Source organism: Grampus griseus, assembly GCF_964374135.1.
Source record: "Grampus griseus genome assembly, chromosome: 16".
Lineage (NCBI taxonomy): Eukaryota > Metazoa > Chordata > Mammalia > Artiodactyla > Delphinidae > Grampus > Grampus griseus.
The window spans coordinates 60,556,909-60,582,959 of NC_139010.1; the positions used below are offsets into that span (position 1 = coordinate 60,556,909).

Here is a 26,051-nt window from a genome sequence, read left to right on the forward strand (position 1 = left end):
TGTCTTAGATGAGAAATGAGTACATCAGGCTCCTTAAGGCCCCAGCCAGACCTCAAACTCTGTTTTAGCTGAACCAGCATCAAGAAGACTCTTTAAAGTCCAAAACTTTGCTGGCCTGTACTTTTCCTGTTCCATCCATTATTGTTGTCACTTTTTAGTTATAAATTTGTGTTTTTTCATTTACAAAGACAGACAGTTGAACCATTTTACCAAAAATGTTGGAAATTAGAGAAGGAAGAAAAAAAATCATCCATAATCCTATCACCTTTTGTTTGCGATCCTACGTCTGTCCTTATGATGATTTCTGTAAACAGTTCATTGTGAGCGATGCTGTGCCCAGTGTATGCAGGGCTTCTGTCTTACGTGAGTTTCTCAGTTTGAGACTAACATCTTCCAAGGCTTCCCTAGTACTTGGCTCATGCTATTTTCTAAGTTCATCTGGCCCACGGCTGCTAGGATTTCCAAATTCTGAAAACAGCACTTTTGCTTGGGATGATGGCTCCTACCCATTGTCATGTTGCATTAACTACATCCGTTTCTCTTGCTGCTTGACTTCTCACGGAAGTGAAGAGCGGTTGAGGTAGTATATGTACCAACTGTGCTGGCCACCCACCTCTCAGTTAATACCTCCATCCTTTTAATGCAAATCACCGTGCATGGTGGTGGTAGTCCTGAGAGTGTGTGCTGTTCCTCTTGTTGTTTGCCCCTTAGAAACTTGATCAGTGATTAGATTTGGTGATCACTGTCACCTGGAAATTAATACCGCAAGCCTCCTTGTCTCTCCCTTTCTTGGGTGTGTGGATACAGAAGACTGAGACTGGGCTTACAGAGTGCCCCAGGTTCCTGGTACCCAAGTTATACAGAAGGTTCACAAGTATAAGCACAATTGCCAAGAGACAGGTAAGATCCTTCTCAGGTAATTGCCTGAAATAAATGAGCTACCATTTAGGACTTTTGAGGCTTTCTGCCATACATAGGAATCAATAATATAATAATACTGTCTGTTTGCAGCAGGATCTGATCAGTGGATCTAGGAGAAAGGATGGCCTGCTGTCCTTTCCTGGCACTGGGTCTACCAGGTGATGGGTGGGTACACTTGGTTCCCATCCAGCATTAATCACTGGCCTGTCTTCTTCATTTGGAGGGTCAGCCGTTCACTCATTACAGGGTTAGTTGTTATTGGGGTAGTTCTGGGTATGAGGTACGTAGTAATGAAAAGCATACTCCTGGTCTGGTCTGGTCTTCATGGGGCCTCCAGTCTTTTGGCTGAAGTGTCCTTGAGCAGGGAAACAGTGCAGAGAGGTGGGCTGGTTACCGCCTCAGAACCTTAGGTGTCACGCGGAACCTCCCTGCCTCCTTTTCTGCGGTCTGTCCCTTGAGGCCTAGTGTGGGGCTCTTTGCGAGCAGGAGTCCTGAGGCTCAGAAATGAGGCCAGGCCTATGTTTGGGGTTGGGCCGTTTCCTCATTTGTAAGTGAGAACATGGGTTCATAGCAGCTGCTCAGAGGGATGTGGTTCACTGGACTCCAGGCCCTTAACTAGCAGGTTAGTGTAAGCTGGTGGCCTTCAGAGGTCCTTTACCTTCCTACTCCCTCCCGTGTCACTCAGGCCTCTTGAGTCCCCGTCATAGAACCAGCTTTGCCATAATGAGGCCAGTCAAGATGTTTTTGTTTCTCAAGTGCTGACCTCCATGTGATGCCTGGACGTGCTTGGAGCCTTGCCTCTGACCAGCAGTTTCCCTTACTCTGATCTCAGGCCTTTCAGCATGAGGTTAGGAGCTCAGGAGCCATGCCTGTGGGGAGGGGTAACTACTAGAGAATGGGGCCTGGCCCAGGCTGCCGGTCCCAGGGGATCAAGCTGGCTGGCTGCACTTTCTGCCTGTGATGGATCTGACTCCTAAATGCTTCTGAAAAGCTTGATTGGTTAGAGGACAAAACAGTGAAATCTGACAGACAACACCATGGCTTGCCCTAACCCCTTCTTCTTCCCGTTCTAGCTTTTTCAATATATCGGATTGCAGACGTGCTGGATTCCCGCCCTCCTGGAGCCAGTCTGGCAATTTTTCATTCCCGTAGCCAGGGGTTTTGCACAGAGAAAAGGCCCAGAAGGAAGGCAGTAGATGAGCAGGGAGCCTTTGGGGTTCGAGCTTTACAGGAGCATTGCTAATGTGGATCCCTTAGTTCTATGCCAGCTCTGTGGCTGGGGGCAGTGTCCACACCATGTCCCTCCTCTGCCATCCAGTGGCCTCCAGTCTCACTTTAGTAATAGCCAAAGGCCATTGCTGCCAAGATTCTTTTATCCACCTCATCCCCTGCTGCTCTCCTTCCTCACTGTGCTCCACCCACTCTAGTCTGCTGCTGTTCCTCCAAAGTGCCAGGCAGTCTCCTGCCTCAGGGCCTTTGCACCTGCTCTCCCCATGTCTAGAAAGCTCTATTCTCAGATAGCTTCATGCCTTACTCCCTCACCTCCTTAGGTCTTTCCTCAAATATCACCTTTTAGTGAGACCTTACCCGATCTCCTTATTTAGAATGGGAACCCTGAACCCCCCTCCATGAAGCAGTATCACCTGCTTAATTTTTCTTTAAAGCACTTATGACCATTTACCTTATTTTACTTAGTTGGCTTGTTTGTTGTCTGTCTGCCCTCCTTCCCACTAGAATGTAAGCTCCCTTAGGGAAAGGATGTATACCAGCTTTATGCATTGTTTCCCCGGTGCATCAACAAATGTTTGTTGAAGGAATGAATAAATGAAAAACTAAAAAAAACCTTGCTTTGGGATTTCTCTGGCTGCTGGGAAAGCATTCTCACAGCAGAGGCAAAGAATTCCTCTGGTCCAGCACCAAGTCTGAGCGTTTAGCTCACTCGGGGATTTCTTCAGTTTGGACCCATGTACTTGTAATAGGGTTGATACTCCATGGGCATTTTCATAGGAGTCAGAGCCTTTCTCTGGGAGGAGGTGTGTGATTTTGTTAAAAAGGTCGGAAGCTTGCTTTATCGGGGTGGGGGAGAACCCCCAGCACCTAGCATGGTGCTTGGTATATGGTAATCCCTTAATTGATTTCCTGAAGTGTGTTTAGTGCACATTACCTTTTAAATGCTGGGGCTGTCATGGGAGCAAGACAGGCAAGATTTCCGTTTTCATGGATTTTACATTTTAATAGGAAGAACATGTAAAAATAAGTACAGTTTTAGATAGCGCAGGTGCCGTGTTGAAAATAAAGCAGGGAGGATGTGCTGCAGATACCCAGGGAGAAGTAGGGGTTGAGGTGGGTGGAGAGGTTGCGTTTAGCAGGTAATCAGTGACGGCTTTTCCTTGAAGACACATTTGAACTGAGACTTCAGTGACAAAGTGGCAGCCAGGGCTGTCATGTCTTGCAACTCTAGGGGCACCGTTCATATTATTCAGTGCAATTTGTGCTCCCTGGAGTTGTACAATGCTCTGGTCACCCAACCGTGTGAAGATTGTAGGCAGTGAAAATTGTTAGTTCAGAGGCCCTGAGGTAGGAAGGACCTTGAGGTGTTCAAGGAACAGAAAGAAGGCCAATATGCTTGGGGCTTGGTAAGAAGAGGACAGCGGAGCAAGACGAGGTTGGAGAGTTTGAGGACAATACAAAGAACGTGACATTCAACAAATTATCTGTTATCTGTTGACTGATGAGGGAAGCAAAGGGATGATATTATGGGGGCAGGAGTGGGGTTTTAGGAAACTTTTCTGGTAATTTGGGAACTCAGCACTGGTGTGAAGGCAAGAGAACAGAGTTGAGTGATGGTTTTATTTCCCTAAAAAGAAAACAGCAAAGTGGCTCAAAGGAAATACCATTAAGATATTTGAGTCTAACTTTGGCAGTGACTAAGAGGAAAGCTCATTGCTTTTTAATACTGTCTTATCTTGTTTGTCATTGAACGTCTCAGCCTAATTATCTCTTTGGACAGAAATGGGAATATTATTATCATTTAGCATTTGCTTAGCTGTGACATGATGTGCCCATGTACAGAACACAATAAGTACAATCCTTGCTCTTGGGGAACTGAGATGCTGAAAAAGATTTGTTTCTTCCCATTACCCTCTTTCAGGTGTCTCGATCTGGGGTGGCCGACTTCCCAGAGTCCTGGAGGCTAGTGGGTGGACAGAAAGTCCTTGGACAGAATGCCCTGGCTCTTGGGTCTGTAAGAAGCCCCCAGGCTGTACACCTGTGTGCAGACAGCACCTCGCTTCCCAAATCAGACTGTGATCTTGCCGCCATTGGCCTAGCCTGTCTTTTTTTTTTTTTTTAAAAAAAGATCTTTGTATAGATGCTGCTTTAGCCCAAAGCCAAGAGTGGGGGCTGTCATAGTGATGCCAAGGAACTCAAGCACCAGGCTCTTCCTTGGCCCAGAATTCCTATAGAGCACGGGGCGGGCTTGGAATCCCTCTGGGGACTGACCATTGTGTTCTTTGGTGGTGGATGGGAGTAGAGGAAAGAAGGTACAGTCGGTCTCCGGTAGGGTGGGGTGATCAGCTTTCACCATTCTGCAGAGAAAGCGTCTGCTGCTCTTAGCTTGGTGCTTTTCTTAGATTCAGTTCTCAGTCTGGGAAGCTCTTTGCTCACTGAAAGCCCAGGATAGAGTTAAGCCACCCTAAGTGTTGGGAGCCAGGTAGTTTGTTTAGCTGGGTTCTCAGCTAAATCAGTCCTGGGAGCTACTGTTTTTAAACTTGAGGAATGCTGTGGGAACATGGTACTTGGCTCCCAGCAAGGGATCTCAGGAAACATCTACATGAGTAGGCAAATGCATTCCACGAGTCTGGTTGTAGTAGAAAGAGTATCTGCTACTCAGAGTTAAAACTCAAAGGTGCCTGCCCCGCATTGTAGACTCATGAGAATCCCAGCTCAGTGTGAGGGTGCAGAGTCTCAACTGATACGGTTTTTCTCTTTCTTTCTTTTTTTCCCTTCCTTTAAGATTGTGCAAAATTAATATAATATAGCTGGAAGTGTTTTAAAAATCTTAACTATCAGAATATTACCATATAAACATACCGGAAAAGAATTTTACAAAGTTTTATTACCTCGAATAGTACTTGTGTAGTCGCCAAACACCATTCGAAAACAGCTCATGAAGTATCAGTAATTGTGAATTGTTCAAAATAAAAACATAATCTTTGCAAATGTTTATTTTGTAATTGTTTACTGAATTCTGTTGTAATGGCTTCACTCAAAGCATGGAAGCAGTCAGGAAGAATCTTGGGCCTGGTTTGAGGGATCCAAGGTCAGGAACTTGGGCAAAGCTGGAAGATCCAGGCAGCTCTTGAAGGACGGAGCTGATTAAGCTGCAGAGTCTAGAGGGTAGGGAAGCTAGAGGCATCTGCTGTTGTTCTCAGGGAGAAATGATGAGCAGGACTGCTTCTACTGAGCACTAAGCAAGGGAAGGATGAATACTGGCCTCTCTGTTTGTGTACTTGCTGGTGCTGGACACTGTGCCATCCATTAAAAGCCTCCCAACTGCCCTATGAAGCAAATATTCTTCTCCCAGTTTAATAGGTGAGGAGACTCCAGGGCACATGGAAATTAACTTGCCCAAGGGTCAGCTAGCAAGTGGTGGAGCTGGGCTTTGTGTCAGCTCAGGTGACCTCCACTGCCCGTATGCTTGCCTATGTCACTGGACTCTTCTCTAGCATCTTATTAGGACCCTAGGGTAGTACAATTTTATGCAATTTCTTCCCTAAGTCCACCCTGGGACCTCCAGAGGGTTCAAAGAGCCCAAGAGCCCAAGACTAAGAATCTCTTGTGTCTCCCTTCCTCACTTCCCAGCTTCCCTGCACTGCTGGGCCGGCTCACCACTCTGCCTAAGCCCTTCAGCTCATAACCTTGGGCTGGCATTTGCCGCCTTATCCCTTGCCCAGTATTCTAAATCTTGTAAAACTTTGCCTCTTTTCTCAGATTTAGTCTAGTTAGTAAATATTTTAGTCTCACTCTGTTCCCTTGTTCAGCAAGCCTTCACTGAGCACTTCTTTGCCAGTCACTGGTGGTGCAAAAAGGGGCAAATCCAGTCCTAATGGGAGAGCTAGGAAGGCAGTTACAGTACAGCAAGGAGGGTCCTGTGATGGTGGTTTGCACAGGAGTAAGGAAGAGTGGTAGGTGCCCTATATTGGTCAGGGACCCAACAAGAAAGAGTTTGGTACCTTCAAAGTAGGATGACTGGGGGAGGGTTTGTTTATAAGGGAAGGGCACCATAGAGGATAGTGCACTAATGCAGGGCTAGCGGTTGGCTTGGCTGCTGCTCTCCTAGCACTGACGGGACCAGAGGAGGGAGTGAGATTTGAGAACCTAGAAGGAAAGAGTTGTGTAGAGTGTCCCTCCTCAGAGTGACCTTTAGCCCTAACCTTCAGTCGAGGAGCATGGCCAGCCTCAGGTAGTCTCAAAGGGAGGGAGCCCTGATCTCTCTCTCCTTCCTCCCTCTGATTTCCTTTAGGGCTTCCACTGGCTGAACCCAAGTGGAAGCCAGAAGGCTCAGAAGCCCCACAGAGGTCAGCCTTAAAGGGCAGAGAGCAAGGTGGGTGTGTTGGTTTTCTATTGCCGCAATACAAATTACCACCAATTTAGTAGCTCAAAATAGCACACATAATCTCACATCTCCTCTGGGTCAGGGGTCCAGGTGTAGCTGAGCTGAGTGTTCTGCTTAGGGTCTCACAAGGCTGCAATCAGTGTCAGCTGGCCTGCATTCTCATCTGAGGCTCCATTGGGGAAGTATCTAGTACTTCCAAACTCCCTCAGGTTATTGGCAGAATTTCTTTCCTTGCAAGAGTCCTGGAAAGTTCTTCAGAGCCAGCAATGGTGATAGCAACTGCTAGCAAGACATGGTCTTACATAATGTAACATAATCATGAGAGTGATATTCTATCACCTAGCCATGTTCTGTTGGTTAAAAGCAAGTCCCAGGTCCTACCCGCATTCAAGGAGGGGGGATTCCGGGATTCCCCTGGTGGTCCAGCAGTTAAGACCCCACACTCCCAATGCAGAGGGCCCGGGTTCGATCCCTGGTCAGGGAACTAGATCCCACATGCTGCAATTAAAGATCCCGCACGCTGCAACGAAGATCCCGCGTGCTGCGACTAAGACCGGTGCAGCGAAATAAATAAATAAATACTTGAAAAAAAAAATGGAGGGGGGATTCCACAAAGGCATGAACACAGGAGGCAGAGGTCGTGGGGGCCACCTCAGGATCTGTCTGCCACGGTGGGGATGGACCTAGAAGAGCAAACCGAAGATACTCAGCACAGGTACCCAGCTCAGAGAAGGTAACACCTGAGCTTTCCTGAAGATGAGCAGAGGGCAGAGAAAAAGGGGACAACCTGTGCAGAGTCTCAGAGGTGAGGAAGTCATTAGTGTGTCAGGGATCTGCCAGTCATTCATTCATTGTGAGGCCGAGGAGGTGAGGGCGACCCAGTTCCCGGTGGTCTTGTTGAGAAGTCTGCACTTTACCCTGAAGGTTTGGAGTGGGGGTGGGCATTGGAGGATTTTTTAGCAGGGGAGAGGTACATCATATCCCATTTTGAGAACATCAGAGTGAAGAACTGAATAGGGCAGGAGGCAGGAGATCAGTGAGGAAGAGCAGTGTTGGCCATCCAAGTGTAGGATGAAGGGAGTATAACCAACATATTATAATAACTTTAGATGAAATATAACCTTTAGAAATTGTAAATCACTATGTTGTACACCTGAAACTTACATAATACTGTACATCGACTCTACCTTAGGGGAAAAAAAAGGCCAACCCATGGTGTGGCAGTGAGGATGGAGAGAAGAGAACAGATTTGAGAGCTGCTGAGGAGGGAGGAGGAAGTGTCAACAGACCTCAGTGACTGCCAGCCTGGCTGCACAGGAGGACAGGGAGGGCTGGAGCATGACTCCTGGGATTCTGGCTTAGTGGCTGTACTAGTTTCCTATTGCTGCCATAACAAATTACCACATTGATTATCTTACAGTTCTGGAGGTCAGATGTCTGACATGGGTCTCACTGGGCTAAAATCAAGGTGTCAGTTGGGCTATATTCCGTTTCCTTTACCAGCTTTTAGGGGCTACGTGCCTTCCTTGGCTCATGCCCCGTCTTCCAGTTTCAAAACTGGCAATGCAGGCCAAGTCCTCATGTCACATCTCTTTGACCTACTCTTCTGCCTCTCCCTTCCACTTCTAAGGACTCGTATGGTTACCTTGAGCTCACCCAGATTATCATCTAGCATCTCAAGATCCTTAATCACATCTGCAAAGTCCCTTTTGCCATGGAAGGTAACATACACAGGTTCCACAGATTAGAATGTGTATATCTGGGGAGCCATTATACAGGCTACCATGGTAGTACTCGTCTTCAGTTAGAGAAAGATGGAGAAGGATCACGTTTGGGGAGATACTGAGTTCAGATTTGTATGTACTGAGTTTGCGGTGTCTGGGTTTGGTCCTTTGCTTGGGGATAGATTTGGGAATCCTCAACACAGACCTGGTGCTGGAAACCATTTTATGAGGTTACCTGGGGAAACTATGTGTGGTAAGGAGGTGGCAGGAGCTGAGCCCTGGAGAAAGCAGGGCTCGGGCTTTTGTCCCTCTTTCTTCACCTAGAAAGTCCCCTAGGGGACAGATAGAGGCCATGCATGGGGAAATGCTCACAGTCTGTTTTCCCTAGTGAAGTGGTTTCCAGTGATGCCCTCTGTTTGCCAGGCAGCTCTTTATTCTCTGCATGGGTGTAAGGGGCAGAGTAGTGGCCAATCCCAGGGCGTCATGGGGCTTGGGCCAGCACTGAGGGCCTTGGAGCAGACTGACCTTCTCAAGAAACTTGGTGCAAATAGTAAAGGCAGCTGGTGCTCCAAGCATGTGCTGGAGTTTGGATATATGGTCCTTGCACTTGCTTGGTGTTGCCCTGGAAGGCAGAGAGCTTGTGGAGAAGAGATAGGCAGCCTCCTGTGCCGAGCCCCAGAGCTACTGGAGGTCTTCGTTTCAGTTCTTTCTGTAATCGCTGGGTCCAGCTGGGGATGTGTGTTTGCACTTGGAGGGAGGACACCAAAGGAAAAGCTTTTCTGTCTGTTCCCCTGGGATGGGACCTAGAGGCTCCATTCTTCTGGGAGAGAATATCAAACTCAGTAAAGCAGGGAACAAAGCCTGATCCCAAGGAGGAGGGCTGGTTGGAAGGGAAGACCAGCCCCAGGATAAAGACCTGTTTTTACCCAGTTCTCCAGCCAGCCTGGAACCAGTGGGTAGGGGAGGAAGGACAACATGAGCTTTTTTTTTTTTTTTTTTTTTTTTGGCGGTACGCGGGCCTCTCACTGCTGTGGACTCTCCTGTTGCAGAGCACAGGCTCCGGACGCGCAGGCTCAGCGGCCATGGCTCACGGGCCCAGCCGCTCTGCGGTATGTGGGATCCTCCCGGACCGGGGCACAAACCCGTGTCCCCTACATCGGCAGGCAGACTCTCAACCGCTGCGCCACCAGGGAAGCCCAACAGGAGCTTTTGTAGGGAATGAAGTGACATCAGTCTTGATTCTGGAATTGGACTGGGCTGTCCTCCTGTGCCATATGTCTCCAGAGGAAAATGGTCCCCTCTTCCTTTTCTTCTGACACCAGCACTGAGCTTGAGACTGAGCCACAGTCTGTAGACCTGACTTCAGAGGTACTACCTTCACAAGGTCAGTGGCATTCTTAGCTGGCCCAGCGTTTCTTGCTTCAGAAGTATCCAGGCCACCCCTAGAAAAAGTGGGCACTGACCACAGGACTCTCCTGTCATACCATGAGTGTCCAGTATGGACACTTAGCCAACAGGTTCTGTGAGAAGCCTGGCAGGCTAGATGGGCAGATACAGTAGTGAACAAGACACAGTCCTGCCCTTGTGGGGTTTACAGTCTAGACTGGAGGGTATAAATGGTAAAAAACTTCGAAAATACAAAGAAGTTTGAAAAAGAAAAATTGTATTGTGATAGCCACTATAATATTCAATAATTTTATTGTATTTTCTTCCTTTTTCTCGTATATTTTTACATTGTGTGTGTCAAATATTTTGGATCACACATTATAGTAAGTTTTGTTTCATGCTTTTTTAAAACCATTTGTTTCTAGTAAAATATATATAACATGAAATTTATCATTTTAATCATTTTTGATGTATTTAGTGGAATTATTATTACCACCAGCCATCTCCAGAACTTTTTCAACTTCTCAAACTGAAACTCTATACCCATTAAACAATAACATCCCATTCACCTCTTCCCATAACCCCTGGCAACCACCATTCTGTTTTCTGCCTCTCTGAATTTGACTACTCTAGGGACCTCATGTGAGTGGAATCATATAATGTTTGTTCTTTTGTGACTAGCTTACTTCACTTAGCATAATGTCTTCAAGGCTCATTCATGTTGTAGCATGTGTCAGAATTTCCTTCCTTTTTAAGGCTAAATAATTTTCCATTGTATGTATATAGCACATTTTTAAAAATCCATTCATTCGTTGATGGACATTTGGGTTATTTTCACATTTGGGTTATATTCATTTTATTGAATAAAGCTGCTGTGAACATGGGTGTACAAACTCTGTTCAAGTACCTGCTCTCATTTCTTTCGGTTATATACCCAGAAGTGGAAATGCTAAATCATCTGATAAGTCTGTGTTTAATCTTTAATCTATGTTTATTTTATTTTTTTGAGAAACCGCTATACTGTTTTCCACAGTGGCCGCACCATTTTATATTCCCACAAGTAATGCACAAAGGTTCCAATTTCATGATCATTTAAAAAAGTTATTTATATTTTTATCTTATAGTTAGAAGTAGGTGAACAGCAAACAATAGAGGATATAGAGTGGGGTTCTGACTTATACTTCCTGTTCCTCCTCACCAGTTAGAGGCGGAAAACTCTTTGCCTCTCAAAACTCAGGGATTAGTCCTCCTGCTTTCAAGAAGTCTCATTTTGGGCTTCCCTGGTGGCGCAGTGGTTGAGAATCTGCCTGCCAACGCAGAGGACACGGGTTCGAGCCCTGGTCTGGGAAGGTCCCGCATGCCACGGAACAGCTAGGTCCTTGAGCCACACTACTGAGCCTGCACGTCTGGAGCTTGTGCTCCACAACAAGAGAGGCTGCGACAGTGAGAGGCCCGCGCATCACGATGAAGAGTGGCCCCTGCTTGCTGCAACTAGAGAAAGCCCTTGCACAGAAACGAAGACCCAACACAGCCAAAAATAAATAAATAAAATATAAAAAAAAAAGAAAAGGAAAATAAACTTGTTAAAAAAAAAAGTCTCATTTTTAATGACCATGTAATGTCCCACCACACAATGCACCAGAACTGATAATACCTCTACTTGTAGAATATTTAGATTGTTTCTAAATGTTTTATAAATACCACAGAATATATTTATAGAAAAGGCTTTTTCCAAACACAAGAGGGAAAAGCTGCTACCCCTCATATATACATAAAATAAGGAATTGGCTCATGTAATTATGGAGGCTGGTAAGTCCAAAATCTATAGAGCCAATGTTACTAGGTCCATTGCAATCAGTGTGGAGTCATGGATTTTTACTTTAATAGGTTATAATTTGTTAATACCATTTGTTTCGATGCTCAAATTGTCCTAGATTTGGCCAGTGGGAGCCCTTCAGTTTGGCTTCTCTCTACTTTTGACGTGTTCCCATCATTCTTCAAGTACTTACTTACCTTCTGGCACAATGAAAAGTTCCAGGCTCATTTTGTGCTTTCCCAACCCTAGATTCAGCCATTTCTCCAGTGAGCTCTTTTCTTTTAATGGCAGATGGTATTTAGGCACCAAAATCTGAGTGCTAGGAGTTATCATTGCTTTTGGGGTGTCACTTAGTGGAGAGAGCTAGGAAATACACACACATATATCACACCCACACCCACATCTTTATCTATTTCTATATCTATTCCTCTCTTAAATACCATATTGATACCTTTAATTCCAAAATTATACCTATGAGGCTCATTCTGTCCATCCTTTTTTATGTATTTCTAACTTTGAAATGTTTACCAGTTTTTAACATTTCTGACAATGAGAGAAACCTGGCTCTCATTATCCACAGTACATTTACACAGAAGGTAGCTTCAGAATTACCAACTCATAACACTGCAAAAAGTAAACCTACTAACCAGGGTTCAGTATTTTACTGTACTTTTTGGCTTTAGCCTGATGACATATGGTCAACATACTGTGTACGTAAGGTACTTGGGTGGCTTCTTTTTTTCCCCTCTTCAGTGTGGTTATATTGTTCATTGAAGTACAGTTCAGTTCACTAATTTATGTTTGTATTACATTTAGCATTTTCCTCCATCCTTGTTTATTTTGAGTATGTGAAAGCATTATCATTGATCCAAAAAAATGTATATTCAGAGAAATGTCATACACTCATACATCCCACACCACGCAGTACTTTCCACCTGATTCCCTCCTATTGCTATTGCCTGTAGATAACCAATCTTACTTCTGATTTATCCTTCCTGTGTTGCTTTTTGCAGAAATGAGCAGATACATGTACATTTTCCTGTCTTCCCTTTTCTGTTCCTCAAAAGGTGGCATGCTATAGTACTCGTTTGTTGTTTTTACTTAACAGTTTCCATATCAGTTTGTAGAGCTCTTCCTCATTCTTTCTTATATCTGCATAGTACTCTTCGGACCACTCTCCTATGAATGGGCATTTAGTTGCTTCCAATATTTGGGGATCACAAATTCTTAGAGTGGGATCGCTGGGTCAGAAGGTAGACGGTATGATGGGAGTTCCCTGGTGGTCTAGTGGTTAGGATTCTGGGCTTTCACTGCTGTGGCCCAGGTTCAATCCCTGGTCAGGGAACTGAGATCCTGCAAGCTGTGCAGCATGTCCAAAAAAAAAAGGTAAACAATATGTAATTTTGTTAGGTGTTGCTAACTTCCCCTCCAAAGAGGTTGTACTAATTTGTATCCCCACCAGCAACATATGAAAATACCTTTTTCATAGCCTCATCAATAGATTGTAATGTCATACTTTAAAATTTTTGCCAATCTGAGAAGTGATAATGGTATCATTGTTTTTTTAATTTGCTTTTGAGTTGCAAATGAGTGAGATTGACCATCTTGTTGTATGCTTAAGGGGAATATATCTATAGCTATAGTTTGTGAATTTTTTTTACTATTAGTTCTTTGGGTTTTTTTCCCTTCAGGTTTTAAAAACAGCTTTATTGAGATAAAATTCACATACCATGCAGTGTGCGGTTAGTGGTTTTTAGTATACGGTTTAGTGGTTTAGTGGTTTTTAGTATATTCAAGAGTTGTGTAACCATCACCATAAACTAATTTTAGAACTTTTTTTATCACCCTCAAAAGAAACCCCACACCCATTAGCAGTGACTCTGCATTTGTCCTTAGTCCTCAGCCTGAGGCAGTCACTGATCTACTTTCTGTTCCTATAGATTTGCCTATGCTTGACATTTTATGTAATATAAATATATAATATATTACAAATTATATTATTTATCATATCACATACATGGATTCATACAACATATGGTCTTTTGTAACTGCCTTCTTTCACTTAGTGTGATATAATGCTTATAGTGTTCCAGGTGGTTTCTGAATATTTAATCCTCACAACAACTCTGAAATAGTTACTGTTATTATCCCCATTTTATAGATGAGAAAACTGAGGCATGGAGAGGTTAAATATTTTGCCTGAGGTCACACAGCAATAAGAAGATGGGCTTTGGAGTCAGGCAGACCTCAAGTCTGAAGTCCACCACTTGCTTACTGGATGACTTACAGAACATTACTTAAACTCTCTCAAGTGTCTTTTTCTCATATGTTAGTTAAGTGAGGATAACAATGGCTGAGTCACAGGGTTGTTGGAGAATTAAATAATATGGCATCAGAAAAGTGCTTAGTACAAGGCCTCAAACTTAGTAGGTATTCAGTTAATTGTAGTGGTTATTAGTAGATAGAGCCAGGTAAAGGCCTGGCATACTTGACATGGTTGGCCCTGCTTCCCCTAGCATTTAGGTGTATCTGAGATGCCAGCTTTTTTTTTTTGATATAATTCACATACCATGAGATTCACCCTTTTAAAGTGTACAATTCAGTGCTTTTTAGTATATTCACAAGGTTGTGCAATCATCACAATTATTTAATTCCAGAACATTTCCATCACTCCAAAAAGAATCTCTATACCCATTAGGAGTCATTCCCCATTCTCTCCTTCTCCAACCCCTGGCAACCACTAGTCTTTCTGTCTCTGTGGAGTTGTCTATTCTGGACATTTCATATAAATGGAATTATACAATATGTGGTCTTTTGTATCTGGCTTCATTCACTTAGCATAATGTTTCCAGGGGTCACCCATGTTATAGCAAATAATCAGTACAGCATTCCTTTTTATTGCCAAATAATGTTCCATTGTATGGATATACTATGTTTTGGTTATCCGTTTATATGTTGATGACATTTTGGTTACTTCCACTTTTTGGTTATTATGAATAATGCTACTGTGAACATTAGTGTACAAGTTTTTGTGTGAAAAATGTTTTTGGTTTTCTTGGGTATATACCTAGGAGAGGAACAGCTGTGTCATATGGTGTATTTAACTTTCTGAAGAACTGCCAGACTGTTTTCCAAAGCAGCTCTGCCATTTTACTTCCCACCAGCAAAGTGTGAGTGTTCCAGTTTCTCTACATCCTCGTCAACACTTGTTACTGTCTGTCTTTTATTTTGGCCATCCTAGAGGGTATGAAGTGGCACCTCATTGTAGTTTTGATTTGAATTTTCCTAATAATTAATGGTGTTGAGCATGAGATGCCAACTTTTAGGTCAGCTTTTTCTGCTTACCCACACTCTAGAAAGTCTCTCCCAGGTTCCTGTTTGTCTGATTGGTACCTTCTTAATCAGGTGCTTTGGGGGAGACCTTTGGGCAGGTTCCAGTGGTTGCACAACTATGTCAGGATTCAAGGCACATGTTTTTCCTGTTGGCAGGTTTAATGTTACTCTTGAGGCTGGCACAGCCATTGCCTAGGCTCACTAAACTGCTGGGACAAAGCCAGCTTCTCCCTTGAGCACCTCAGTGAGCAGGATCAGAAGTTCTTGAGCTGGAAACAATCTTGAGAGGCCGTCTCATCCATCCTTCTGCAACAAGACAGTTAGAACCCCTCCCTGCCAGACTGGGGGGGATCTGTAGTATATTCCTTTAAGAATCTCTGTAGGAAGAAATTCCACTGGGCCCCTTTCCCACCAGCCAGTATTTTAGCAGCCTTCGGCGTTAGAAAGATTCTTTGCTCTGACCCAGATCCCACCTTCTGCAGCACGTGCCGATTTCCTCTCATGCTTTCCTTTCTTGGAGGATGCACGAGACAGCCGCTCTCCAGGAGGGGCTTCATCGTCTGGTCAGATAAATCTGCTTTGGCTGGAGAAGCCCTCACCTGAGGGAATGCAGACCAGGCCAGGCCTCTCCAGGGGACCTTAAAGACTGAATGACCTTGTCACTGGGCTATTGCCTGAGCAATCTGCTTTGAAGAAGAGGCCTTCTGACAGGCTCCAGGTTGTGTGTTTATCCTGAGGCTGGGCCATTCCAAACTCATGTTTCAGAGTTTAGAGGTTGCATCCAGCCAGCCTGGTGGGTGGTAATCAAACGCAGGTGGAGACCATCTGGCCAGACCTGTCCGTCTCAGCCAGCTGAGTGAGGGCCGGCCTGCCCACCGCAGAGCTGGCCCAGAAAGCACCCCGTGTGGAGGCAGATGGTGTAGAAATGCGTGTGCGTGCATGCACACCCATGCACGCGTGTGCGTGTGTGCACAGCCCTCGCTGCTTGGATGCATGTGGCTACTCTCTCTGCATCTGAGGGTTCACCCCATCGCACAGTCTGAGGAGCATGTTTCTTTTAGTCTGTTTCTCAAGTTTTTGCGGTTAGAAATCATGTATTTTTCTTGGCCTGAGATGAAAGCCCTGGGAGTAATGGTCTAATACATTTTACAAAGCTGCCTCTAATTGGCGGCTGCTTGAAATCTTCCCTTTGCCCTAGTGACCCATCTCCCTTTGTAGGGTTTTAACTCCAAGTCAGTCTTGCATTACCCCAGGTTTTCATACCCCTCGCGAGCCTATAGCCCTTGGGAGGCAGCTCTTACAGCCTCAGCTTGCTTAGCTATTCCCTCAGCCTTTCTGCATAGAATTGCCCCCACACAAGGCAATTCAGCAAGGAAGGAAAATAGCTTACACTGCATCCTGCCAAGCATCTTCTAGCCCAGTCTCCAAAATTCTAGGAGTGTACCCCCAAAAGGGAGTGTGCCTCCCACAATTATAGATACTCAGAGAAAATAGTGATTCTAAGGCTCCTTTTCAGTCCTTTAGAGGACTTAGCTTATCAGAGGTGAGCTCCTCACTGCAGCAAGTGCAGGAGGGCTGGACTAACTCCTGGGTACACAAGCAGGGCTAGCCCTGATGTCAGAGCTTCTGAGACGTTAGCACCTCTTTCTGCCCAGTCTCCCGGCCCGGCCCCTTGGGGACGATGATGGTGATGATGGAGGAAAGATGCCACGTGGAATCCCAGGGTTGGGCACTGACTGCATCACTGCCCCTTCAGCATTCTCCCCTCTGACCGCCTGTTCCGGTAGCTTGGCGCACAAGGAGGTGTTGGCTGTCATCTTATTTTATGGCTTGTATTTGTATGCTGAGGAGTTTAAATGTGTATAATCATTGTGGCTCATGTTTGTACAAGATATTATTACTGAAAATTATATCATGAACATAGTTTAACTTTTAGCCCTTCCCATGCTGGCAAGCCTCCTGTAACTCTCAGGAGCCCCTCCCTGAATGCTTCCCTCACCCCAGGAGGCGCCACCACCAACCAGCGTTGCTCTCTCGTCCACATCAGTTCCCTCTCTGGCAGAAGTCCATTTCAGGGACTCCTGTGGACACTCAGCCTCCTGGGCGTTTCCTAGCAGACAGCGAGGCAGGCACTGCTCCCCCTGCCTCATCTCCCTATGATGTTTGTGGCCACCATCATTCTGGGCCACTTGGGGATGGGAAGGGAGGGCAAACTCTGCTTCCTCAAGGTTCCAGTGATTGAAGAGTACACACAGGGTGCCAGGTTTCAGGAAGAGCATGTGCTGATTGATGAGTGCATGTGGGGTGCTGGCTTTCAGGAAGATCATGGGCCCGCCCAGTATTTGGATATTTGGAATCTGCTTTGGGACCCATCCTCAAATGCTGAGTTTGGAGGCCAGCCAGTTTAGCCCAAGGATTGTCCCCTTGTGGGGCAGGGTGGAGGTGGGAGTGGAGAAAGGGTCTCATCCTCATAGGGCATACAGTACGACATATATCCTTAGCAAAGTAAGTAGGTGCTTATTAATACCTTGAAGGAATAAAGAGTGTAAGGGTTATTTTCAGTAATGGAAATCTTCCCTTTGCCCTAGTGACCCATCTCCCTTTGTAGGGTTTTAACTCAATCATACAGAAAGGAATGTTCCAGAGCCACAAAACCTGGAACTCGTAATTCAGAGTACCAGCAGGGGAATTTGATTGGCGGGGCTGAGGTCATACACATGTGCTGTAGCTGGCAGGAGGGCAAGGCTAGAGTTCTTGTTCCGTATTGGCTATCGAGGTCCTTCCTCCCCTCAAGGCTCAAGATTCTTCCGACTAGGGGGTTTGGATGTCGAGCCTACCCAAAAAGGGAAAGAACTTTAATTAGACAACGAAACAGTGTTTTCCCTAAGGTAGTTAAACAAAAAACATTTGCTTTTTATTCCTTCCAGATTCACAGGAGCAGATGGACCTAGTGGTTTTGGCTTTGAGTTGACATTTCGTCTGAAGAGAGAAACAGGGGAGTCTGCGCCCCCAACATGGCCAGCAGAACTAATGCAAGGCTTGGCCAGATATGTGTTCCAGTCAGGTAAGAGCCCCAGGAGCTGGCTGGTGTGCTTGTCCTTTCACCATGAGCCTGCTTGGGTTGGGAACCTGAAGGTATATTTTGATGTCCGTGGAAGGACCTTTCCTGGGAGTGCTATACCGCATTTGTACCATAAGGGTGGCTTGTTTCCTGGCGTTTCCTGGGTGGAAAGCTGCCTGGGCCATGGGAGGGAAGGATATGTCATATGACCTCCTGCAGCGGGAGTCCCTGACACCCTGAGCCTTGGTTGCAGTCTGCCAGCCATACTTCTGATTCCCAGCGAGCCAAAGGCCAGCTCAGCATGGAGCTGACCAGCACTTCCTCTGTCTCCCCCTTTTCCCACAATTAGCACACTCTTTCCTCCCTGATGCCAGTGGCCTAGCCACCTCCATTTCTGGGGCACGAGCACACATGTTAATCTTGGCTAAGTCTAGTGTTCACAGTAGAGGATAGGGCAGAGAGAGAACGAATTACCTTGAACTTGCTCGCTCACAGTGTGAACGGGAAGTTGGAATCAGGCAGGACCTTGACAGTCAGAAATACTGTTTGATTCACATGATTCAAGTGCCCTCCAGGGGATGGTCCTGTGCCCCTGGTGCCCTTCTGGAGACTGCTAATATGGAACCGGAAGTGGGGACTTTTGTGCTGGGAGCCTTGGTCGCATGCTCTTGACTCAGCCTGCCTCTAGTCCTCAAGTGGAATGAAATGTCGGAGTGGAATTCAGTACCTTTTATGGAGGGTTTCATATCATCTGAATGTTTCTGTGTGGTTAATTAATTGCTCAGAAACATTTCCCATATGACTTTATATTTTGTGTCTTTGGTTTGGTAAGTAGTTTTCAAATGAAAGCCAACACAATTTTATCCAACTCTTGCTCTTTGACTGTCATAGATAGGAGCAGACTAGCATCTAGGCCAGGGGCTCTCAAAGTATGGTCCTTGGACCCCTGCATCAGAATCAGCTGGAGAGCTTGTTGCAAGCACACATTCCTGGGCCCCAGAGGAGATCTCTGACTTAGAATCTTTGGTGGGTGATGTTCCCAGATGCTCTGGTAGAGACTAAATTTGGAGAACCATAGATCTGGCAACTTCTCTGAGTATAGTGACTTTTTTTTCAGCCTTGAGTAGGCTATAAATTGGGGGTGCAATTGACCATGTAGGTTGAAACCCTCTGTCCTCGTTTCAGACCCCTGGGGGTCAGTTGTTGGCTGGTTGGCCATCATGTAATGGGACTGATCCTTAACTACCATCTATCATTGTGTAGCCTATGGGATAGTACCCTTTTGAAGGCTACAGTGGGTCTTCTGTAAGCAAGGGTTCCCAAACCTGGCTGCTCATGAGATCCTCTGGGATCTCAACACACTGAGTCCCAAACGCTCCCAGAGGGCTCTGATTCAGTCGGTCAGAGGTGGGACTGGGGCATCTGTTTCTTAACCAGCTTCCCAGGGGATTCTAATGCAGCTGGTCTGGGGATGTTGTTTGGACTCTAAAGGACTGTTGATGGGAAGAAGTATCATTCACAGGGGCGGGGGAAGCAGGCTGCTTGAAGCAGCTGGCTCATGTGATTTGGTACTATCCTAGCGTCTAGGTCTGCACAATCTTTTTTTTTTAAGATTTATTTATTATTTATTTTTGGCTGCATCGGGTCTTAGTTGTGGCATGGGGCATCTTTCTTTGCGGCATACAGGCTCTTCGTTGTGGCACGCGGGCTTCTCTCTAGTTGTGGCGTGCGGGTTTTCTCTTCACTAGTTGTGGCACGCAGGCTCCAGGGCACGTGGGCTCCAGGGCACATGGGCTCTGTAGTTTGCGGCAAGTGGGCTCTAGTTGAGGCACACAAGCTCAGTAGTTGTGGCACATGCATGGGCTTAGTTGTCCCGTGGCACGTGGGATCTTAGTTCCCTGACCAGGGATTGAACCTGCGTCCCCTGCATTGGAAGGCGGGTTCTTTACCACTGAACCACCAGGGAAGTCCCCTGCACAATCTTTTAATGTTTTAAGATTGTGCCAGGAGTCTACTGCCTGAACCCACTGTGTCCCCTTCTCTCCCTTCTTTGATGCCTGTAACTGATGCCGATATAGAACTGTCTTTGAGAAAACAGACCTTTCTTCAGTCTAATGCTCTCCCAACTGACCTATTTCAGCTCCTGGAAAATAGACATTTCTTGACATGGAATTTGATCTACTATAGGAAATGGGGCTCTAAAGACTAGGCAACCTCTTGCTTGTATAGACAGGTAGCTTCCTGCCCAGTGCTTAAGCCAGTACATTTATATGTTTGTTTGCACTTAATGTACCTGCTCATGTGGATCAAGATCAGAGAAATGTAGAACAGGTGTTATGAATCACTGTCAGGTGGAGTCAAGCAGATGAACCTCTGAAATAGTTCTGATGTTATAGTTCTGAAATAATAACGCAAGTGGGGAGAAAAGCGGGATTTGATTTGCAAGGGTTCATTTCAGCCACACAGTAAACATCACAGTGACTGTTCTGCAACACTAATGTGATCATTGATTCAGGTACATTATCAACAGATGTCAAAACTATCAGATAAGAAAGATTGTTGGCGTATAACATAGTCACAAGGACTCAAAGAATCTCTCCACAGATTACTTATGTGCTACGAAGAGAAAAAGAATACCTTTACAATGGAAAAGTTTGGGTGGGCATCAGCTTAACCAAATGATCAAATGTAGCAACACAAAAATGGAACAAATGACTACTATGTACCTCCTTACATGTTACACTGTGAAATATAAAGCACCAACCATGTAACACTTTATTTATTTATTTATTTAATTTATTTTTGGCTGCATTGGGTGTTCGTTGCTGCACGTGGGCTTTTTTCTAGTTGCAGCGAGCGGGGGCTACTCTTTGTTGGAGTGCGTGGGCTTCTCATTGTGGTGGCTTCTCTTGTTGCCGAGCACGGGCTCTAGGTGCACGGGTTTCAGTAGTTGTGGCACGTGTGCTCAGTAGTTGTGGCTCACAAGCTCTAGAGTGCAGGCTCAATAGTTGTGGTGCACGGGTTTAGTTGCTTGCGTCATGTCGGATCTTCCCGGACCAAGGACTGAGCCCCTGTCCCCTGCATTGGCAGGCGATTCTTAACTACTGCGCCACCAGGGAAGTCCCCATGTAGCACTTTTCCAAAAATGTTTCACCTGAATTGAATCCTGAGCATATAGTCAGGTAAATCCAGATTGTGGGATATTTTACAAGACAGCTGCCTGGACTCTTCAAAAATGTCAATGCTCTAAAAGAAAACATGGCAAGGTGCTGGAGCTGTCCTAGATCAAAGAAAACATGACAGTTTAAATGTATGTATGATCCTTGATTGGACCCTGAATTGGAAAAAAAAGGTTATTTTTAGGGCAATTAGAAAAAATATAGACTGTGTATTAGATAACAGTACTGTGTAACTGTGAAATTCCTTGGGTGTGATATGGTATTATGGTTATAAAGGATAGTGTCTTTGTTCCTAGGAGATAAAAGCTGAAGTATTTATGAATAAAATGACATGATATCTGCAACTTAACTTTCGAATGACTTGGCAAAAAAAAGTGTGTTGGGGGGAGACAGAGGAGAAAGCAAATGTGGCAAAATGTTAAAGGGTGAATCTAGGTGAAGGATGTATGGAGGTGAAGGGTATATTGTACTATCCTTCTAACTTTTCTATGGGACTGAAAATTTTGAGAATAAAAAGTTGTGGCTGTTTCTTGAGTGTATGTTGCCTGGTGTGGCTCCATAGTCCTGTCTGCTGCGACAGGCCCTTTTATGGTGTCTGTAATGTAACAGCTATAGTTTGTGCCTGTAGATCACTTCAGGCGTTTCACAGCAGCCGCAGGATGACTACACTCCCAAAAGTATAATACCTGATTTTCTGTTTTCCAGATTTTCATAATATGATTGTACTACTTGAATAGTAACTAAAACAAATCTTCCTTAAATTCTTTTTGAAACATGGCAGGGAGTAGTAATTATTTAAATAATGGGAAAATGATGAAGAAAAGTATATGGCAACTGATGTAAGAGAGAAGACCATGGCTATGAGCCTGAATAGTGAGGACAAGAGCTAAAATTTAGTGGTGTGTTCTATGTGCCAGGTACGGTTGTAAGTGCTCGTTCAATGTGCAGTAAAGCCCTGTGAGTTAGGCGCTGTTATATCAGCTCTACAGTTGCAGAAAGGAAGACAGGCAGAGAGGGGAAGTAGCTTGTTCAAAATCACACAGCTAGTAAGTGCAAAGGACAGCCGTTGTAGTTCTTAACGCCGCTCTCTTAACCATGACACCACGTTGCTGGTGGCCCAGCTGATATTTGGGCTGCTACATGTCTCAGGCTGGACCATGAGGTTTGAGAATCATCCACATGGGTGATTGCACCTGTGCACATAGCCTCTGAGCTCCAGCATGCCTTGCTCGGGCATTCTGGAACATTTGGAAAATACATAGAGGAGGGCTAAAGCCATTCGTAATATTACCCAAATTCTCTTAAACCCATACTTTCATCTTTTAACTCTTGTTCATGAAAATATGCATATAAAAAGTACAGCTTGCTGAGAGTTAACAAACTAAACACACCCCATGTAACCAGCACCCAGATCAAGAAACAGGCTAGTTCTCCAGAAACCTCCCTTGTGCCTCCTCTCAATCACCTTCTTACCTTTTCTTCCCTTCTCTCTTTCTCTCTTCCCTTCCCTCCCTCCCTGCCTCCCTTCCTTCCGCCTTTCCTGTTTCACTGCATAGTACAGGTCCTCAGCCCAATGTCCCTGAGCTCGTTGGTAAGTTAGGTAGGTAGCTAGGCTGCGTAGCCCCCATTTCCACTTCTCTCCCTGGCACTCTTCGCCATCTTGCACGTTACTGCTAGATCAAGGAGGACAGAATAGTATCATGGTTAAGAGCATGGCCCCTAGGCCCAGACTGCCTGCATTTTTACCTCAGCTCTGCCAGTTACTGCCTCCTGACCTTGGGCATCATAACTTATTTGTTCAACTATAAAGCAGAGATAATAATAGTAACTATACATGAAGTTCTTGAGATGATGAAATGAGTTAATACCTGCAAAGCACTTAGAACAGTGCCTGATACATAGTAAGTACTATTGATATATAAGTATCACCCACAATTATTATTATTATTCAGTCTTCAAAAACCTTATGTGAATAGAGAAGATGGGTACCTTGGTCTTTTTTTGCAGTATTAGTAAAGACCCCATTTTACAGGAAACGCTGATAGGAAGGAGATGCATTGCTTGTCCCTGTATCAGATGCCTGCCTCAGGTGATATGATAATATTTGGTGCCATTATCTTTCTTTCACACAGAAAATTAATAATAGTGACACAAATGAGGTAAAATTACCTCATTTTGTATATCACAGTGTAAACGCAAAAAGCAAATTCAGTTCAACTGTGGCTCCTTGATTTATGTAGTTGGCAGTGCTGGTAAAGTCTTATACAAATGAAATCCTATTCTATACGCAATAGAGCCCATGCAGTTTAGTGGGACCTTGTAAGTAAATCCTTTTTTATAAGGTGAAGAATCTTTTTATAGTGTGAATGATTGCCCCTTTTTGTAACTCTTTCGTAAGACTGGATCTAGGCCTTTCCAGTTTTCTCGGAGCAGAGCACACTCTCCTGATGCTGCAGAGAACCTCCCTTGTAGGCATTGCTCTGTCCCAACTGGTTACACTCTACAAGGGTTACACATATGTTATTATACAGAACATGTATTTTATGTTTGATGTATAGATAGATAGACCTACACGTGTATACCTAGCAGCATAGTTCTGTGTGGTGGTCTTGCCTCACCTGGGCTGTCCACCTTAAACTCAGTGACTTACATGGAGTACCCCGCCCATTTGCATGTGAGAACATGCTGAGCAGTATCTAGTAAGTGGAATGCTTAGACCTGCTTTTCCAGGTCTAAACAGCATCCACAGCTTTGCCATCCAGACTTAGAAACAGCATCAGGGCAGTGGGAGGCAAGGGAAAGAGACGACGAGACTCTGGGGGGTGGTGTGATGGGGAGTGGTGATTCCCACGCCCAGCCTGGGGCTGCATGAGGCTGCCTCTGACGCTTGCTCTGAAGAATGACTTGGACAGGTTCTGTAACTTAGCCCCGAACTGCTGGAGGGCAGTCACTTTTTGGTTGGTTTGCTCAGAGGTGGGAAGCTGAGCAGTAGAGAAAAGGAAGTGGAAACGTGAGAGGCCTGGGAAAGAAGAGTATCCAGAGAAGGTGAAGGAGTCAGGATGTGGGGGTGAGACAGGTTAGTGTTTCTTTGAGTCGGGATGCTCCTAATCATGAGCAAATGACAGAAGTCCAACAAAAACTACCTGAAATAATAACAGACTTTATTGGTCAGGTTACTGGGATGTCCAGGGTTTCAGGCATGGCTTGATCTATACGTTCGAACAGTGTCCTCAGGGCTCCGACTTGTGTGTTGGTCTTGTACTGTAGACTGACTCTTCCCACGTGCCAGGAAAGATGAGCACCACCAGCCAGAGTTTCCAGTTCTCCCAGTTTGTAGTCCCAGCAGGCAGAAGGCTTTTTACTTCCAACATTCCTCCGTCAGTCCTGGGGAAGGACCCAGATTAGTTCTGTCTAGATCAGTAGGACACCCCCCTGGTTGGGGGTGGTAGTCCGGATGGAGCACCAGGATTTATGTTTAAGGTCTTCTCCCTCCTCACTTCCAACTACACGGAGTGGGAGAGAAGTCCTCTAAAGCAAAGGGTAGAAAGCACTGGCAGAAAACATGTAGGTATAGCCCTTGGTAGGCAAAATCAGTTGCTCTCACAAGGCATCTACTGCCTCAGTAACTGTGATGTGCAGTTATGCTTGGAAGTCAAATCATTAGAGAATGCATAGGTGGAGCGGACACCTTTTGTTCTGTCTTGTATCTGTTGGGATGGTTTTGACTACAGGTAATAGAACACCCTAACTAAAATGGCCTAACAATAAGGGCACTTATCTTACAGAGCAAGCCATCTGGAGGTGGGGCGTTCCAGGGGTGGTTGTCATCTGTTCAGGGGTGCTGTTAAGGACCTGAGTTCTTTCTAACTTCCTGCTCTGCCTTCCTCAGCACTTTGGATTGACTTTTTAAACATGTTCCTTGTTACTCCAAAGATGGCTGCCGCAATCCCTAGCATCCTAGAATCACACCTGACAGAATCTGCAAATAGCAAAAAAGACACTTCTGTCCCGAGTATTTTTTTTTTCCTTAACTGGAGTATAATTGCTTTACAATGTTGTGTTAGTTTCCGCGGTACAACGAAGTGAATCAGCTATATGTGTACATATATCCCCTCCCTCTTGGGCCTCCCTCCCACCACCACCCCATTCCACCCATCTAGGTCATCACAGAGAACCGAGCTGAGCTCCCTGTGTCTTGTGTGTCTTTTCAAGACCAATCAAAGCCTCCACAGAACCGCCCTCATTGATCTCCTCTTGCATCTCATTAGCTAGAGTTCTGTCAGAAAAGTGAGACAAACATGTTGGCTTACCGATCAGTATCCACCTCCTAGGGCTGGGGATGGGCCCTTGTTCCCTGAAAGTCATGGCCAAGGAAAGGCAGAGGAAGAAAAGTGGGATTCTCTTAGTAAGAAGGGGAATGGCCACCAGGTGGGCAAAACAGTATCTGCTCCCCTACCCAAGAAGCCCCAAGCGTTACCTGGGGTCAGAGGATCCTTGCATACTGATCAGGATGCTGGGCCGGTATAAAAGTGTCATGTGGAAAGAAAATGTGACAGGGTAGCTGTCATTGTTTCACCTGCTCCATAGATTTAGAACCAAATCCAGCCACTGTCATGAACCATTTGGTAAGTTCTGCAGTAAATACATCAGTAACTTCACCAGTAGACACTTCAACTTCTTTCCTTCTTTTTGGCAGCTAGTGTCTCTTACTTACCCATTCCCTTTTAATTTTATTGATCAGCTCACTTTTTCTTCTCAGATTGCCAGTGACTGTTCCCCTGCCCCCTTCCCTCTGGGTTTCATTAGAAATAAACCATTCCCCAGCTCAGCAGGGCTTGATTTCTGAGCTGTGCTTTAGAATTCTGCTGGAGAGGCTGCCTGCTCTCAGTTCTGCCATTGGTAGGCCTTAACCACAAATTCCAAGGCAATTTCACTTGAGTTTCAGGAGAAACATGGCCCCCCAATCTTGTAACTGACACTGTGTGGAAATTCAAGTGCCTTCGCTTGCTGCTGT

General features: G+C 45.3%; 1 protein-coding gene across 3 annotated transcripts in view; it reads left to right on the top strand.

The window, feature by feature from the left end:
* The window catches only part of SUFU (SUFU negative regulator of hedgehog signaling), a gene marked incomplete at its 3' end in the record, with an annotated part of 108,759 nt that overhangs the window by 15,596 nt on the left and 67,112 nt on the right, over positions 1–26,051 (top strand). For all 3 annotated transcript variants that reach the window (XM_082673336.1, XM_082673338.1, XM_082673337.1), the window contains exon 3: positions 17,725–17,861. In XM_082673336.1, coding sequence (XP_082529462.1) covers positions 17,725–17,861 — 137 coding nt within the window. The remainder of the gene's footprint in view (positions 1–17,724; positions 17,862–26,051) is intronic.